The following is a 16,483-nucleotide window of genomic DNA, read 5'->3' as shown; positions in this document are numbered from 1 at the left end:
ACTTTGGTAACAGAAGCTCCCTCGGGAAAGGCACCTGCATCGAGGGTGGTTGAGACAGCGTAGGGCCATGCTGAGAGGCGTTTTTGGTCCCTCACTCACTACCAAGCAGCGGCATTTCCAGCCGGGCTGCTTTTCGCTTGCAACTTCGTTGTTGCCTGTGACCCTGTGTCGAGACAATCGGGAAATCAAATGGGATCACACAGGTTCCCTCTCACCAACCACAGGGCCTCGTCAAGACACGCGTGGAGATCAACTCCACCTCCACCACGGCGGTGTATCTCCAGCCCCTCAGACCACCCGCGCTGACGACATCGCTCTCGGGGAAAGGCGCAGACCCCAACAAGCTCAACCTCTCGTCATGTCAGGCGCCGCCGTTGAATGCAGATGCTTTCCGCGTGATTGTTTTATATGTACATGTCGCCGCAATGCGACATGTCCCTTCTCCCTCTTTCGGCGTCCAGCCGTCCTTCGTGGGGGGAGGCCATTGCGGGTCGTTCTTGGTTCATCGCCTAGGGAAATAACCAATCGCATCCAGCCTGGGAAAGAAAAGTTGCGAGTGGTTTGATGGTTTGGGGGAGTTTATGGGTGGGGTTTGTCGGTTCATTTTTCGCAGCTCGCGTTGGCATGTCCCAAACAGCACCCCGTGCCCCGCCCACCGTTGTCGGAAACAGTTCAGTTAGCAAAGGAGGTTTCCGCGTATGTACGCTCGGAAAATCGGCACCTCCCGTTTGGTGCTTGGCTTGAACCGAAAGTTGGAAAGCTGGCAAGCTGGATCTCCACGATGAACGGTCCCCAGAAATTCAATGTTCCCCCAGCCTGTCAACTCTCTTCGGGCTCTGGGCCCTTGTTTGTGGGCCCATGCCACTTTGGGAAATTATGATGGGAGGCTGGGGGGAACATGCAAGCACCATTGGCCAGGCGAACTGGTGGAGCTCGCCGCGCTTTGTTGAAAATGTTGCGAACTGTGTCAGTCGGGAATCGGGATGAGAATGGTTCTTCAGTTGGGCCGGCTGGGCTCCCTAACAGCTAAGGTATCCGTATCTTGGGATGTGTGCTGTGCCTCTCAGCAGGGACGGGGTTGATCTCGCAGTGAGGTATCGACTTTCTTCTCCCGTCTGTTTTCGGAAGTCCCCTACATCAAAAGAGCCTCTGAGCTCTGCTCTCGCTCGTTTGTTTGATTCTTATTTCTCCTTCACATTTTTCGCTCGGAAAACAATTCATGCCATTGATTAAACCCATTTCCCCGACCCCGACAGGTGGATGTGTAACGTAATAACAGAACATTACGTCGGCCGACGATTTAGTTCTGGAGGCCTCGTGCGGCTCGGTTGCTCCTGCGCGATTCATCTCATTTCATTTCAGGATGTGATGAACGCTGATTGGCTTCCTGTTTTTCCCGGCTTCTCTCCGTCGGGAAGGGTCTCACGCAAACTTTTCGTGAGCCAGTGATGAAGCTTCTTTTCCCCAGGATCAAACTTCGCTCCTCAACCATGATAATTTCGCTTGGCATTATGAGCCAACGCGTCAGAGGCCAAGCTCACGGAGCCCTTGGCGGCTTGGGACCCGGGATTCAGTCAACAATTCCGTTGATCACAGCAAATTCGTTCGTCGACCCGGCCCTGGCTTTGTAGTGTAGTGTAAGATGGCATACAATGCTCTCGAGCCCAGAAGACGAAGCCTCTACTCTACACTAGAAGGTGAGGCAGTTGCCGGCAAACTACTTTTTCGAGCAAAACCGTCAGCCAGCCGCTCGTCGGGTTGCGCCGCGATCCCGCACCGTGGCCCGAGAGCCAAGTTATTGCACCGTTACCTTGGTTCAACAGTGTAGCACCAATGGGAGGAACAGTTGGAATTGAGGACCGGGTTTTGCGCGTCGTGGACGCGTCGACCAGGGCTGGAAATTCATCAGAGGACCCGCCCATGTTCCTCCCTTCCCCCGTCATGTCAGCGCGTATCAGATCGGAGATGCCTTGCCTTCAAACGGTCGCGTGTGTGGAGTTCTTCATCGGTTTTGACCGTTCCCAAGGTACGAAGTACTGCGTGTTACCGAAAGCAGATCCATGGGAACCGCAACGGGTTGCTTCCGACAGTTTCGGGCGAAATTCTCAATCGCTGGGACTCTGGCGAGTCTGGTCACAAGAGTATCAAAGCCGAGACGAGTGTCTACTGTGTAACTACTTCTCACGTCAGCGCCTGGGCGTGTGTGGCTTTTGAGACTGATGAATGTCTTCATCTGAGGCGGAGGGCATGGCGAACTTCCCAGCAGCGCCACGAAATGCGTATTATCTACCGTACTACAAACTAGGTCCATGGGTATCGGAGATCGGAAAGGGTGAGGCGCAGACAGACCTCAACCCGACACAGGAGTTTATTTCCCGTTTTCCGTCTCGTCATATATCTACCTCCCACGGGCGAACGATCGTCCTCTATGTCCTCCGCCGGCCGCCGGCCGCATTCCTCACCTTGTCCTTTTCAGGCCCGGCATACCCGACGCCGCCAGGGACTGAGGATTTGGTTGGCCGTTCGGCGGTGTCTGGATCAACCTAAAGATATAGCACCGTCAATTCCTGACAATCAACAGACTGAACAGTTCACCCGGGACTTAAAGACAGTCCATTGTCAGAGACGTGGCCGATCTGCGCATCACAGTATCTTGACAAAATGTGTGCTGTCTGAGATTATTTCAGACCACTTTCTCGAACATTTTTTGGATGGGTTTCGCTGCCTGTGGAATAATGTATCAGTATAAGCGTTGTCTCGTAAAACCAGGTATTACTTACATCGATGAACTTCTCGAGGTCCTTGTCAAGGTTCGCAAGATCGTCTCTGCGCCTCTTGTTCTCAGTAATAAGCTTCTGCTTTCGCTTTTGCAGCTCCACGCGCTGCTGCTCGAGAGTCTCGCGCTCTGCCCGCTCTTGGTTGATCCGCGCTACCATTAACGTATTTTCGTCGGCCGTCGCATGCTCAGGATGCTGCGCAAGAAAATCTTCAACCGATATCAATGGAAGGAGTTGGTACGTGTGGCTGAGATTGGGAAGTCCGTTAGCAACCTGCGTATGTATCTTATTAGGGGATGGGGCGGCGGCAACACGAAGGGGAGGTTGAGGGGGTCGCGTACTCAAATCCTTCACAAGCAGCAATCTCTCCCTCCAGGTGCCTTTGCTCATAGTGTAAATTTTGCAGCTGTAGATGTAGGACATCGACCTCATGTCGCGCCTCAGCGGTCTGACCCTTGGTTTCGCGCGCACGAAAATGCGCAGCTCGGTGCAAGCCCCTCAGGTGAGCGAGGTTGGTGTTAAGGCGCTTCTGCTGCTTCGAAATCTCGGTCAGGGCATCGGCAGAGATAGGATCGTTGGTGTTGTCGGCCGTTTCTTGCGCTATCAGGGCCACCAGGGCCTGCGCCTGGTCCCTCGCGGCCTTGGATGTCTCAACCACAGAGGCCAAGGAAGGATCGGTGATGTGTTCGTCGACCGTCATGGTAAGATGTTGCGTTGGATGGTGGTGGGGAAGACACGTCGAGGTGTTGGGTGACTTCGGCCGGATGTGGGCCGCGAACGTTGATGCTTCCCGGCAGCTCCAGTGAGCAGCAGGAAGCCCACTTCCCCGTGTTTGGAGAAGGTTTGGGGATTGGGTCTCTCCGAAACTTGCTGTTGTTGGGTGAGTTGAGAATGTACTGGGCCGGGGAAAGAGACAGCCAACCATATTTCCACGTTATGGAGAACCGCTTTGCGTTGGCGAATCGTCCCCAAGTGGAACCTGGAGAGCCCAGAAAGCCAAAAACCCGCTTGCATGTGTTGTTGAACTCTGTGGGGCCGCAAACGGCAACAATTGGTGCTCGGCCTGCTGACACATCGTCCCATCTGCACGAGAGTGGGCGCTCTGGGGCCCCTCTTTATTTCTTGGGCCGGCTTGCACCCGGCGTTCGCCTCAACCTCCGCTGCAAGCACTCCGCCCAAAACCCGCTGTCCCCTTTTCTTCTTGACGATTGCCCTCCATTTTCCCAGTCTCAATTCAACGCTGAGAGTGTTGTTCCTAGGCGGGCTTTTGGCTGTGTTCGAGCGACGAACCGGCCGATATTGGCCTTGACTTTTTCGGTCCTATCTTTTCCCAAAAGCATTCTTAACACTCGTCTCTACACAGCGAACGGCACCGAAACCCTCACGGATGACCACGGCCCCGTCTTCCTCTCCTTCAACCACGGAGCACCACCGCATCCGATAGCTTCTTTACATTGCCAACCTGAGGGTGCTGCCGGTACCCTTTTCTTGGTACAACTTCCGGGTTGCGCTGACCAAACTGTCCCCTCCCACAACGCCTGTGGCGCTTGTGTCTGCGCAACCTTCATTCCGATATGGATGTTTCGTCCAACATGGGCTGCCCGGCCCCATTCACATTCGGCAGCTGTGACGATGCCCCAAAGGGCTCATCTTCGGGGGCTCAACCCCATGGCCGCCCCCCAGCACGAAGGCGTCGTCACTCCCACTTTGTGCAAAGGAGAAAATCCATTGTCAATCACCTCATGGACGGAGAGGAAGGCCTCCTTCTTAAGCTGGATCTATTCTTAACCGAACTCGAGAAGCGACTGGATTATTGGGAAAATTATGGAGAGCTCAGCTTGGACTCGAGTATATCAGCCGCCTTCGACACCTTACAGGCTGTCAGGACAAGATGCTCGCAGGTTTCGGGAGAGGTCATGGGCGCTGGGCGCAGGAGACTGCATGTGATGGTGGAAACCCTCGAGTCCGGCTACCAAGACGCGATGGCTGCGGCAGAATCTCTCAACGAAAAGGCGAAGGTCGGCATTGAGCTGCTCGACCAAATGCTGCAGGACCTGGAGGACCAAGCTGCCAGATTCCGGGCGAAGGGCCTCGCGAACACTGCCGAGACCATCATGGATGAAGCGCATCGCGTTGTGGACGAAGGCATCGAAAGGGCGCTCCGTGCGGCTGAATCACTCGAGGACCACGTCCAGCGTGCCATCTCTCGCGCCAGAGAGCACGGGCTACTCCGCTATGAGGACCTCCCCGTTCCCTGGAGGATTAACCCGCACATCACCAAGGGCTATCGCTTCTCCGAGACGAAATTAGCCTGCGTGAGGTCTGCATTCAGCTTTTCCAACGAGCTCGTCAACATCTGGTCCCATACCATAGGCCTTGTCCTCGTTCTCGCTATCGCGTTCTATTTCTACCCCACGAGCGCCAATTTCTCGCTGAGCTCAAAGGCGGACATTTTCATTGCTGCCGTCTTCTTCTTCGCCGCATGCCAGTGCTTGGTCTGCAGTGTCATCTGGCACACCATGAATTCGGTGGCCGATGTTTGCCTCATTTCGATGTTTGCTTGTGTCGACTACACCGGCATCTCGTTGCTCATCGCCGCTTCGATCATGACGACCGAGTACACCGCGTTTTACTGCGAGCCCGTCAGCCGCTGGGTTTACATGGTTACGACGGCATTGTTGGGCATCGGCGGTGTCATCCTTCCTTGGCACCCACGCTTCAATGGCCAGGATATGGCATGGGCACGAGTCGCCTTCTTTGTTGCACTTGCTGCCACGGGCTTCCTCCCCATTCTGCAACTTTCGCTGACACGCTCCCCGGCGACTGTCTTTGAGTTTTACACCCCGATCGGCAAATCTCTCTTGGTATATTTCCTTGGCGCCCTCGTCTATGCCAGCAAGGTACCGGAAAGATGGTGCCCCGGCATGTTCGATTATGTTGGGGGCAGCCATAATCTTTGGCACATTGCCGTTCTTGGTGGCATCCTGTTTCATTACACGGCCATGCAGGAATTCTTCTCCCACGCTTTCCGACTCGCTAGCCATGGTTGCACGACATACTAAGCTTGGACCCAGGTCCATTCCTTCCAGCATAACCATCTGAGCAGGTCTAGCCCAGGTCAGGACCCGATTCGAAAATCGGCGTTCAACGATCCCTAAGCCCACACCACCGGGGCTTTCGAGGGGGGTTGACGGTCGTGGCCTAAATGTCGTTCAACCACGTATCCGATGTGGTCTTCTGGATTGGTGGTGGTTTGAAGCTGGCAGGCGCCTGTGCGTCTGGGGGCTTGAATCGCGCGTTTCTTGCGCACGTCACCAAGTCTTCGTTCTGCGCAAGAGGTTAGCTTTCCCGCCGTCACTCGACAATGGCTCCCTCACATCCAAACAGCAATACCCAGCTACCGGAGCGCACCAGGTACCCTTGCGGCAATATCTGTTGTCCACATCGCAACACGACTACGCCGCCTGTCAGCCGAGCCAGAGCACGAAACCAAGAACATCACTTACGTGTCCCAAAGCTGGGCTATAGCAGGATCCGCTGTTCTGGACTTGATATTCAGCACACGCCGTATCCTTCATCGCGGACGGCAGTATCATACCGCAATCGCCTCATTTTATTGCCTTCAATGATGGCTGTTTTGTTCCTTGGTCGCTTCAGAAGTTTCTCTGACGGCAGTGCTCCTCAAGCACGCTCGTCATCATACGGCCATGCCGATTCCTGCCGGTCTTCAAGAAAGAAGGAAGAAGAACGACTCACTGTCGGTTAAAGAAGAGGGAGTGCAGGTGTTGTTATTTTATCATTATGTTTTATTCTTATTCTTTTGGCGTGTTTCTAGACTAGACTAGACAGGCCTGGTGTTGTTGTTGTCGGTTAGGGTGTTACGCGAAACGAGAACACGGCGGATGGAAATGCCAACGGATAACAAAAGAGCGAGCTGCCGGTGCCAAGAGAACACGGCACATTCCAGCAGGCTGGAGTATAGGCTGGATTAAACAACTAATAAGTAGGGGTACGAGCGATGATGGGTTCTGGATACACCAACGGAGGACGAACAGACTTTAGATTCATCAAGTGCCGCGTTTTATTGAAAAAAGTACGGCATTGATTGGCCAACGTGTGATCATGGATGACTGCGTGGTGGCACGGCGTTCGCAAGGTGCAGTTGATGAATCTATGAATGCTTGACCCATCTCGACACGGCAGGTATTTGAAACAGCAAATCCACTCAGTTCGCCTCCATAAATTATGTGGCTGTTCTCTCATAAACCTGGTGCATCATACCTCCTATGAAACAAGGGCCGCTTAAGCCCGCTTAAAGAAGCCGAGCGGCACGGCTATCCAATTTACCGTACCAATTCCCTTTTGAATGACCGCGCAGGTTATGCCTCGCACTCATAACCCATACGTCCCTGGTATAATGGAGTTAGAGGAGAGAAGAAACGGACCGGATGATACGTTTAAGGGCATGTAACAACGGGCAATAAACCTCAAGCTTTCGTCTCCCGTAAAAGGCGATCGGAAGGTTGAAAAGACCGCGGATCACCAACCGGGACGGCACCGAATTGTAGCCATTTTTATGTGCAATTGATGTCTGGTGTTCAGTCCGCGGACCTCAAGGGTAGCCGGAAGGCAGCCACACGGCTCAGAGATATTGCCGGATATCACGTAATTCACTCTCGGGGCCGAGCCGGTAGGTAGATAGATGTAACAAGCATCCGGACGGCGAAGAAGACATTGAGGCTTGGGCGATTAATGTAAGAAACCTGTTGCGTGAGAAGGAACGACGGGGAGTCTCAAGTCACATATCATACATTACGGTAATATGCGGGCCGTTTTAACCATGAAGGTGGCCGGTTGGAAAATGCTAATTCGTCGGCCCTTTCAAAACTCGGGTTGGGAAGAAAGCTAGCTGCTCCCACGATCGTCTATACGCTTCACACCCCCACCACAGTCCACGCTGTTCGTATTTTCGCGAATCGGAGTCTTCAAAACATTCCTTGAACAAAGCATTTCGCGGCGAAATGGATTACATCGGCACATAGTATACATGCCACTGAGGAGCCGGCAGGCGCTCTGCAATGCTACCACGCGGGGCAACGATGCCAAACCCAATGGCCGGGCTTGCCCATGTGGAGAAGATGGTCAGGCACCCAGGTATTATCCCAGATATTAACAGAACCCAACCAAACGGTGAAGCCACATTCTGGGGCAACCCTCGTCCCTCCGCCGGTACGCGTAGTGCTCCTTTTTTAGAAGTTGAGACGCGTTGCGGGTAAATGTGTGAGCCTCCAGGCCGGCGGAGCGGTGAGCCAACGAATCCCACTGGGTGTTGTTGGAATAAATTCCTACCCCTGCGTCTTTTCCCCACAGCCTTTCCTCGCATGTGGATAGGGCGGGCGGATCGGCCTCGGTTTCACCCCTCTGGTATGGGGTCAGGGAAACGCCATACTAATGGTCTCCAAAAGCCCCCACTCATCCACTTCGCCTCTCCAAAGGGAAGCTGGTTGTTTCCGGCCGTGGCTCGGCGGAGGAGGTGCACGTACGGTATGAGGTCTATCCGTGAATGTCAGGTAGGAGGAATCTGGGTCGTGACATATACAGTGAATAACGCTGTCTCGTCGAGATCCGAAATCGCGTCAGATGGCCGGACGGCCGCGTTAGCGAGAACGCCACATGCCCGTTTCGTTCCTTATCGAGCATGAGCAACAATTTCGGCGTAGACGTCGTCGGGTATCATCTTGGTAACGGCGAGGGTGGTAGCTTTGATTCGATCTGCCTGCAGAGCGGGGAACGACCGAAGAAGTTTGTTCGGGCTAGAGACTCTATGTTAGCGAAACTGCTCACGAGCGGCGTAGCCATGCATGTCTCGGCGTACCTAGGTGACTCCATGATCTCAGTGCGAATCATGACTAGCTGAGCGACAATGCATAGGATATTGAGATGCGGACCGTACGCGAAAAGGAAATCCCAAAGCCGTAGCACCTCAGGTAAAGGAGGCGTACAGGCACAGAGGGTGAGAACGGAAGGGAAGGCGTAGATCTCGGCGGATAGATTCTTGGAGAGCAGGTGGAAACTGAGTTTGGGGTCGACGATAGCCAGCACCTTGTCAAGAAGCGCCAGTCCTTTGTGTACCCCGTCCATCGCACCGCGAATGTAGCCCGGGCATTCCTTCGTCATCAATTGATGAAAGGCGACATATGCCTCGGCCTCGCTACGAGCGGCATACAGAAAGGGAGCAGCCAAAACGTTCATGCCTTGGACGTAGGTGCCTGGCTCTGTCGTGACGCTTGTGACGGAGCCCTCGGTCGTCAGCGTGAGAGCGCGTGCTCTCTTTGCGGCGGGTGACGAAGCAGGGCTACCAAAGTCGCTCCCGTAGCCAGTTCCCGGCCGGCTGCTTGACTGATCAAGCGATTTTCGGCTGCTGCTGGCCACGCTTGGGTCACGAGTCCGCTCCCCGCGGGCATCGTACAACGTCCAGGCAAAGGCGTTGAGCAAACGTATCAAGCTCGCTTCGCTCACGCGGCGTCGGAAGAGGGGGTCGGTGGATAGTGTGCGAAAGGTGTCGTTGCGGATTTTTGAGTAGGCTGGTGACGCGCCGCGGTGGATAAGGGCGAGGTAGTTGTCGGTTTCAAGCATCGGTGCGTTGAGTAAAATGAGCCAGACGTAGATCCGAAGCGAAGACTGTGTGGACGGACTTGTTAGTTCCTGGCCGACTACCTCATTTCTTCTAGTCCCAGTTATAATCCCCCGCGTCCATACCCCAGCATACCCAGCTTCCCCGGACATTCCATGTTACTCACCATGCCATCCGTATCGGATCGGATGCCCTGATCAAGGATCTTGAGGCGCGTGCTCTCGAGAGCACCCTCAATATCGCCGTCGGGGGGGCCTTCTCGGATAAGTTTTTCGAGTGACATTGCGTCGGCCGCGAGGGACCGCCGGCCAAGTGCTGAACGTCGTGTTGCCGTTGTCGCCGTCATAGTTGCTGGATTGAGAAGGGCAGTATTGGGAATGGGTGGTGCGTCGCTGTTTGACCGTCCTCTTTGCGGTGAGCGATTGGTGTTCGCATGATTCCTTGCCGGGGCAGGAGGGTATCGTTGTTGGAGGTGTTGATTCAAATTTTGAAACGACAGTTGTTGTTGGGGTTGTTGCTGTTGCCGTTGTCGTTGCTGCTGCTGTTGCACTCTCTGTTGCGAAATCAGGGACGGCGGGGCCGCGGCCTTCGCGCCCAAACTATGAGCCGACTGCAGTCTTCTGAGCGTTCGATGGTTGCTGGGCGAAGGTGGAGGGTGGAGCTGCACCGCCGACGGAAAAGCCCCTGGCGGAGCAAGGGGCTCCCGGGTGGGACTGGGCACGCCGTCGAATTGATTCAGATTTCGCAGAGTCATGTCGAGCAATTTTCTGACCTTGTTTCTTTTCCGTGGGTTTGTAGCCGCACAAAAGGAAGGTCCCCAGGAAATTGACGACGGTGGCGGCGATGATATTCCGGGCAATGTGGCTGGTGTTTAGGATAAATCCCGACAACGGGAGGTTGGACGAAAGTTGGACGAGTGAGAGCTGCCGCAGAGCCCACCCCAGCGTCCAGCCAGCGTCCAGCGTGTTGATTTCGCGACACCGCGTCTATCCGGCCAATAGCGGAGGACGCCGATTCCTCCGCACAACAAACTCGACGAGGAGAGAGGAGGTGACTTTCGTTGCCGGCATTTTAAGCTTGCAACTTTTGAAGCTGAGGTGTTTGCCCCAAACCATTTTCCCAATTGCTCCCCCTGCTTGCGGTGCATCTGATCCAGAAGAGATGTGTCAGGCCCGCGTGGCTGGTCCAGGTTCTGCGTCCCGATCGGGCGGGTTTGCCCCGCCCATTGATTGACCGATGTTTTGAGGAAGAACGGAAGATATTCAATTCTTCTCGTTACCCAATATCACCCCACAGGCCCGAAGGCATCACATGATTAAATGAACGAAACCTCAACAAGAGGTTAAGTCGAGTCCAAGGTGCAGGAGCCAACATGCACATGATGCACCGCTTTAGAGGTTCTCTTACCTAAAAGCCAGCACTCCAGCTCAACTGTATTTAACTGTCGTTAACTGTGTAAAGTTTGAATCTTCACCGAAGTTGTTCTCGAATACTACACGAGACTTAACTGAAGCCCAAGTGAGGAGTTTGGGGTGTGATACGAGCATCTTGCCGGGCCCTGCTCGCTTCCTCGACAGCAGAATCTCGCTTTTGATCAATTTCATCTCATGAGTGGGCGAAAGACTTACGCCGTGCGTTTCATCGCTTCTTTCCTGAATGGGATGACATCTGTAAGGGGATTGGCTAGCAAAAGAATAACAGCGGCCGAACGGACCGGAGGGTTGCGACGGCGCGGGGCGCAGTGCCCCGTTCCACTCCCGAGTTCTGGAAGGAGGAGAATCGAGGGGTTCCCGTTCTTCAAAATCCGTCGCACCTAACGCCATTCGCCTGAAGCGACGCACCAGGTAGAAGGATTGCATCCGAGTCATCCCCCTCTACACAATTTGGTTACAAGCTCCCAAAAGATGTACCACCTACTCGGGTTTTACTTGTAGCCGGTATCAAGGGAAATGCGGGTTTCGACTTCGTCCGAAGTACCCCCAGGCCCCGCTTTCGGAACCAGCGGCTGCCACAGGAAATTCAACAACATTACGGCGTAGTCAGTGTACTTCCAAGTGTATGGATTTTACACGTGGGCATGGCCGGGCACGCTCGATTCTCCTCAACCCCAAAATGGACGCAATATTGTTACAACGAGCATCTCTACAACAAGGCGTGATGGCCGCGCTAGCTGAAGCCACCCGACCTCTTGATTGAGAGGCCCGGTCAGTGTGACCGAAAAAAGATTCAAATGATTTGTGGTACCCGAGAGCACGAGCCATGCACTCGCACAGATTGGTCTTTTCAGCGTGGGGGTTAAGCTTTGAGGCGAGCACTTGGCAAGCCCACGAGCGAGCACATCATTGTCGGGGCCCGATTGCATCATCGCCACACCAGGCCCGTTCATTCGCTCCATAACGGAGCAGACCGACGCGCCGCGACGCCCCTCCTGCAATGACACCTTGAAAGCTTCAGGGCCTGCAGCCCGCCCGGCCGAACAAGCTCACAAAGGCTAGTTAAGCGCGTGGGATCTTGCATCGTCTCGCAATTTCGTCGCCATTTCGAGAACGAGATGTCACCGGGGGTTGCGAAAGGGCCGCGGCAGCTTCACCACCGAGGCATTGTCGTATCTGTGACCACACTCTTCTTGAGGTTGGTCGGGCGGCGGGATGTCTTTGCGGACACGGGGCACCCACGTTTTCCCGTCAAGAACACAGGGTCTCAAGTCTCGAGGCAACGCAACCCCATGTCTTCTTGACAGGAGTCCTTGTCAGCCCACAGGCAAGATCCTGATGGCCTGTTGAACGTGTGTGCCCGCCCAATCCCAAGTTCCACTGGCAAACTCCCGCTGCAAGCTGTGATAGGTAATCCGACGATTGCGCCATCCAGCTGTGCCCGCTCTCCGCAAATTCCGGGATCCGCTGCCTTGCAAACCTGACTTTGGAACAAGGCCACACTAGACCATATTTTCTATCTTGAGACGGTCCCAGGGGCATTTCGAGAAACCGATTCAGCTTTTTTTCTCTATATCCTAGGATCTGGCCTCTCCCCCCTTCCTTCCATCTTTTGTGCCTGTTTTGTTCTTCCCAGGAACACACCTCGCTCTGTCTCTCTCCAGGGTGCCCCTGTATCGCCTCGCGTCGTTTGACATCCCGCGGTCTTGTTGTATCATTCATTGCCTCTTTTGCCCCGACCCTCTCACATAGAGGTGTGAACTTTGGGCGTCATATATTTTTTCTGCATGCAGCTCACGCGTCGCGGAATTTCCAGCTCTAAACTAGCTGTTTCTCTCTACATGCAGAGCGCAGCATAACACAGCTCAAGCGTCTGCGTGTCTAAGGTTCTCGATACTCGGCACCATATATTTAGATCCGCACCTTCGAAGAGCTCCCGTCCCCCATCGATCGAAGAAACTACACACGTTCGCCTCGCTATCTTTGCCCCTTGTCAACTAAACATACCTAGACGCCCATTCGAAATCTACCCGTTTACGCCAAGAAGCGTCATCGACAGGGCCACATCCATCACATCCGTGTCGTAAAACACGGCACACGGCGAGATGCCTCTCAAAGCCCGCCACGTTGTGGCTAAGGCTCTGGGCATCAAGCTCCAAGACAAGGAACCATACACGGACCTTGAAGAACCGGGGGCCTCCTTAAAATCCCACGGGACAGACCACAGCTTTGTGGAAGAGCCTCCCCAAGTGCTGGACTACATCAACGACCTAATTCCGTCTGGCTCTGAGCTCTACAAATACCTCCTGTCTCTATTTCCCTTCCTGGCTTGGATAGGTCACTACAATTTGCAATGGCTCGTTGGAGATCTTGTTGCTGGTAAGTGTGGCGGTATTCCCTGTGCGCACTGACAGGCGTAGTCGCTAACAGAGTTCAAAGGTATCACAATCGGGGCCGTTGTCGTCCCGCAGGGAATGGCCTACGCCAAGCTGGCTAACTTGGAGGTCCAATTTGGCCTGTACTCATCTTTTATGGGTGTCCTGATTTATTGGTTTTTTGCAACTTCGAAGGACATCACCATTGGTGTAAGTGCAAGAGCACCGGGCGCGAGGTGGATGTATTTGGAGACCCCCTTTGTTGGCTAACCACTCCGCAGCCTGTTGCTGTCATGTCACAACTTACCGGTGGCATTGTTGCCGATCTCACTGAAGCCCTACCGGATCTCGAGCCCCATGCTATTGCTTCCGCCCTTGCGATTCTCGCCGGATCCATCGTCCTATTCATCGGCCTTATCCGCTGTGGATGGATCGTCGATGTTATCTCGCTGACAGCGCTCTCGGCTTTCATGACGGGTTCCGCCATCAACATCGCGGTGGGCCAGATTCCCACCATGATGGGCATCTCGGGCTTCTCGACTCGTGACGCTCCGTACCTAGTCTTCATCCACACGCTTCAGGGACTGCCTCGCACCACTCTCGATGCTGCCATGGGTCTGACTGCCCTGGCCCTTCTCTACATCATCCGGGCCGCTTGCTCGTATGCCGCAAAACGGTGGCCGCAGCACCAGCGGCTTGCCTTCTTCCTGTCGACTCTACGGACTGTCTTCGTTATTCTCCTGTACACCATGATTAGCTGGCTTGTCAACAGAGGCCTCCCAGAAAAACAGGTCAAATTCAAGATTCTGCTTGACGTCCCGCGAGGTAAGTTTTTGCGCGCGCAGATTCGGACCAACTCAAACCTGTGCATTTCCCAGGGGTGCTGACCTTAAACGTAGGCTTCCAAAACGCGGCCGTCCCTGTTCTCAACCAGCGCCTCGCCAGCAACCTCGTCGGCTATCTACCCGCCACCGTCATCGTCCTGCTGATCGAGCACATTGCCATCTCGAAGTCGTTCGGCCGAGTGAACAACTACACCATCAACCCTTCGCAGGAGATGGTCGCCATTGGCGTCACCAACATGCTAGGACCCTTCCTCGGCGGATACGCTGCCACCGGTTCTTTCAGCCGTACGGCCATCAAGTCAAAGGCTGGCGTCCGCACCCCTTTCGCCGGTGTCATCACCGCCGTCGTCGTCCTTCTCGCCATCTACGCCCTCCCAGCCGTGTTCTACTACATCCCGAGCGCCTCGCTATCCGCTGTTATCATTCATGCTGTCGGTGACTTGATCACCCCACCCAACACCGTTTACCAGTTCTGGCTAGTTTCCCCGTTGGAGGTCTTCATTTTCTTCGTCGGCGTCCTCGTCACCATCTTTTCGACTATCGAGAACGGCATCTACTGCACTGTCTGCCTGTCGGCCGCGATGCTCCTCTACCGCATTCTCAGGGCGAGAGGGCGGTTCCTGGGCCGCGTCCGGGTAGCATCCATGCTCGGTGACCATTTTGTCGGAGGCGATGACTCCAAGTACGGCGCCGAGTACGGCACCTTCACCGGTTCGGCCGACGCACCCTTCCGCAATGTGTTCCTGCCCATCACCCACGCCGACGGCTCCAACCCGGAGGTAGCACTCGACAACCCGTACCCGGGTATCTTCATCTACCGCTTTGCCGAGGGCTTCAATTATACCAATGCCAGCCATAGCCTGGGATACATGACCGATTACATTTTCGCCAACACGCGCCGTACCAGCCTGGCGACCTACGACCGGCCGGGCGACCGCCCCTGGAACGACCCCGGACCGTCCCCACGCAAGCTCAAGGCCGCGGCTAAAGCCGGAACCGACGCCAACGCCCTCGACGTGGACCGCAACCTCCCCACGCTCAAGGCCATCATCCTCGACTTCAGCTCCGTCAACCACGTCGACATCACCTCGGTGCAACAACTCATCGACGTGCGCAACCAGCTCGACCGCTACGCCGCCCCAGACACGGTCGACTGGCACATCGCCTACATTACCAACCGCTGGGCCAAGCGCGCCCTCGCCGCCGCTGGCTTCGGATACCCGACCAAGCGGCCCGACCTGCCCCATCTCCGGTGGAAGAGCATCTTCAGCGTGGCTGAGATCGGCGGAACGCAAAGCGCCGCGGCCGCGGCCGAGTTTGTGGACAACGAGAAGCAGCTCGAGTCCAACTACCGGCGCCGGTCCGTCCGCACCTCGCACAGCCGCCACGGGCCGGATCTCGAGGCCGCGTTACCCACAAAAGCCGAAGACGACGAAACTGTCACCGAGCCAGCCGGCGCGACGACCGCTAGCTCTGCGCCTGCTGTCACGCCTACACCCGCGTTAAACACAGGCCGGACCGTGGCCGTGCACGGCATCAACCGGCCGCTGTTCCATGTCGATCTGACTAGTGCGATGCAAAGCGCCATCGCCAACGTGGAGGCGCGTGGAGAGGTTGGCATTGATGACGGCATTGGCAAACAACATCACACAGCCGACACTGATGATGCGGGCCCTATCAAGGCTGGGTCCAGCAGCGGAGAAGGCATAGACCTGCCCACATCTGTGCGTTAAGTAGTGAGACGAGGGTGTAGATGGATGATGGGTTATTGTCGTTTCAATTATTTCAGCGAGAAAGCGAAATGGGTAACTAGGGCAGTGCCATTTTTAGGCAAATGGATATACAACGTCACATATGGGTTCTTAATCGTGGATCGGGCGGGTTTTGTTTTTTGGAAGGGGAAGGGGCTTGTCTAGCTTGGCTGTTAGTTTTGTTCGGCTTTTCTTTTTTCTATTTTTCTTTTTGGAAATACCCTAGTACAGCTACGTGAAGAGAGGATACAGTATCATGTCGGATGCTACATTTGATATTATTCACCATAACGTTCCATGCGTGCGATGAGGAAGTGAGCATTGATGAAGTGGTTCAGGGATGGTCATCCCAACATCACACTTGAGCCTTTAAACAGGATTTCAATGGTTCTAGGCCGTGTTTTTGCTGTAACTTAGTAGATGTTCGATGGCTAAACAGAATAAGTACAACAACGAGGCACCAATGGTTCTCGTTGATCATGACCAGGTGCCGGCAAGGGGATAGTCACGACTGGATGGATGTAAATATCAGTCTATTGCATTCGGTAGATCAACTAGCCGGCTTTTCTAAAATACATATAGACGTTTATCCAGCCACCACTCCAAGCAACTCTCCTTTGTCTCATTACCTGACCTGAATCATAGCGGGATCCCAAAATTACCCTCCG

General features: G+C 54.7%; 4 protein-coding genes across 4 annotated transcripts; 2 read left to right on the top strand and 2 right to left on the bottom strand.

Moving 5' to 3' along the window:
- Positions 1–2,683: 2,683 nt before the first annotated feature.
- On the bottom strand, positions 2,684–3,477 carry C8A04DRAFT_11215 (Fms-interacting protein-domain-containing protein; the record flags this gene model as incomplete). The annotated part of the gene is made up of 3 exons (XM_062776879.1): positions 2,684–2,725; positions 2,781–3,024; positions 3,119–3,477. The coding sequence occupies 3 exons, from the start codon at positions 3,475–3,477 to the stop codon at positions 2,684–2,686; spliced, it is 645 nt and encodes a 214-aa protein (XP_062638104.1).
- Positions 3,478–4,351: 874 nt separating this feature from the next.
- On the top strand, positions 4,352–5,839 carry C8A04DRAFT_36302 (hemolysin-III related-domain-containing protein; the record flags this gene model as incomplete). Its single annotated transcript, XM_062783477.1, has 1 exon — positions 4,352–5,839. One exon carries the CDS (start codon positions 4,352–4,354, stop codon positions 5,837–5,839), a length of 1,488 nt encoding a protein of 495 aa, XP_062638103.1.
- Positions 5,840–8,466: 2,627 nt separating this feature from the next.
- C8A04DRAFT_36301 (rab-GTPase-TBC domain-containing protein) lies at positions 8,467–10,165 on the bottom strand (the record flags this gene model as incomplete). Its single annotated transcript, XM_062783476.1, has 3 exons — positions 8,467–8,590; positions 8,653–9,490; positions 9,643–10,165. 3 exons carry the CDS (start codon positions 10,163–10,165, stop codon positions 8,467–8,469), a joined length of 1,485 nt encoding a protein of 494 aa, XP_062638102.1.
- Positions 10,166–12,949: 2,784 nt separating this feature from the next.
- Positions 12,950–15,797, top strand: C8A04DRAFT_36300 (sulfate transporter family-domain-containing protein; the record flags this gene model as incomplete). The annotated part of the gene is made up of 4 exons (XM_062783475.1): positions 12,950–13,223; positions 13,284–13,429; positions 13,501–14,044; positions 14,119–15,797. The coding sequence occupies 4 exons, from the start codon at positions 12,950–12,952 to the stop codon at positions 15,795–15,797; spliced, it is 2,643 nt and encodes an 880-aa protein (XP_062638101.1).
- Positions 15,798–16,483: the final 686 nt, after the last annotated feature.

The sequence above is a fragment of the Dichotomopilus funicola genome (assembly GCF_033296635.1).
Source record: "Dichotomopilus funicola strain CBS 141.50 unplaced genomic scaffold C8A04scaffold_21, whole genome shotgun sequence".
NCBI lineage: Eukaryota > Fungi > Ascomycota > Sordariomycetes > Sordariales > Chaetomiaceae > Dichotomopilus > Dichotomopilus funicola.
The sequence above is the reverse complement of the archived record's forward strand: the minus strand, read 5'-3'. Positions and strand labels throughout refer to the sequence as shown.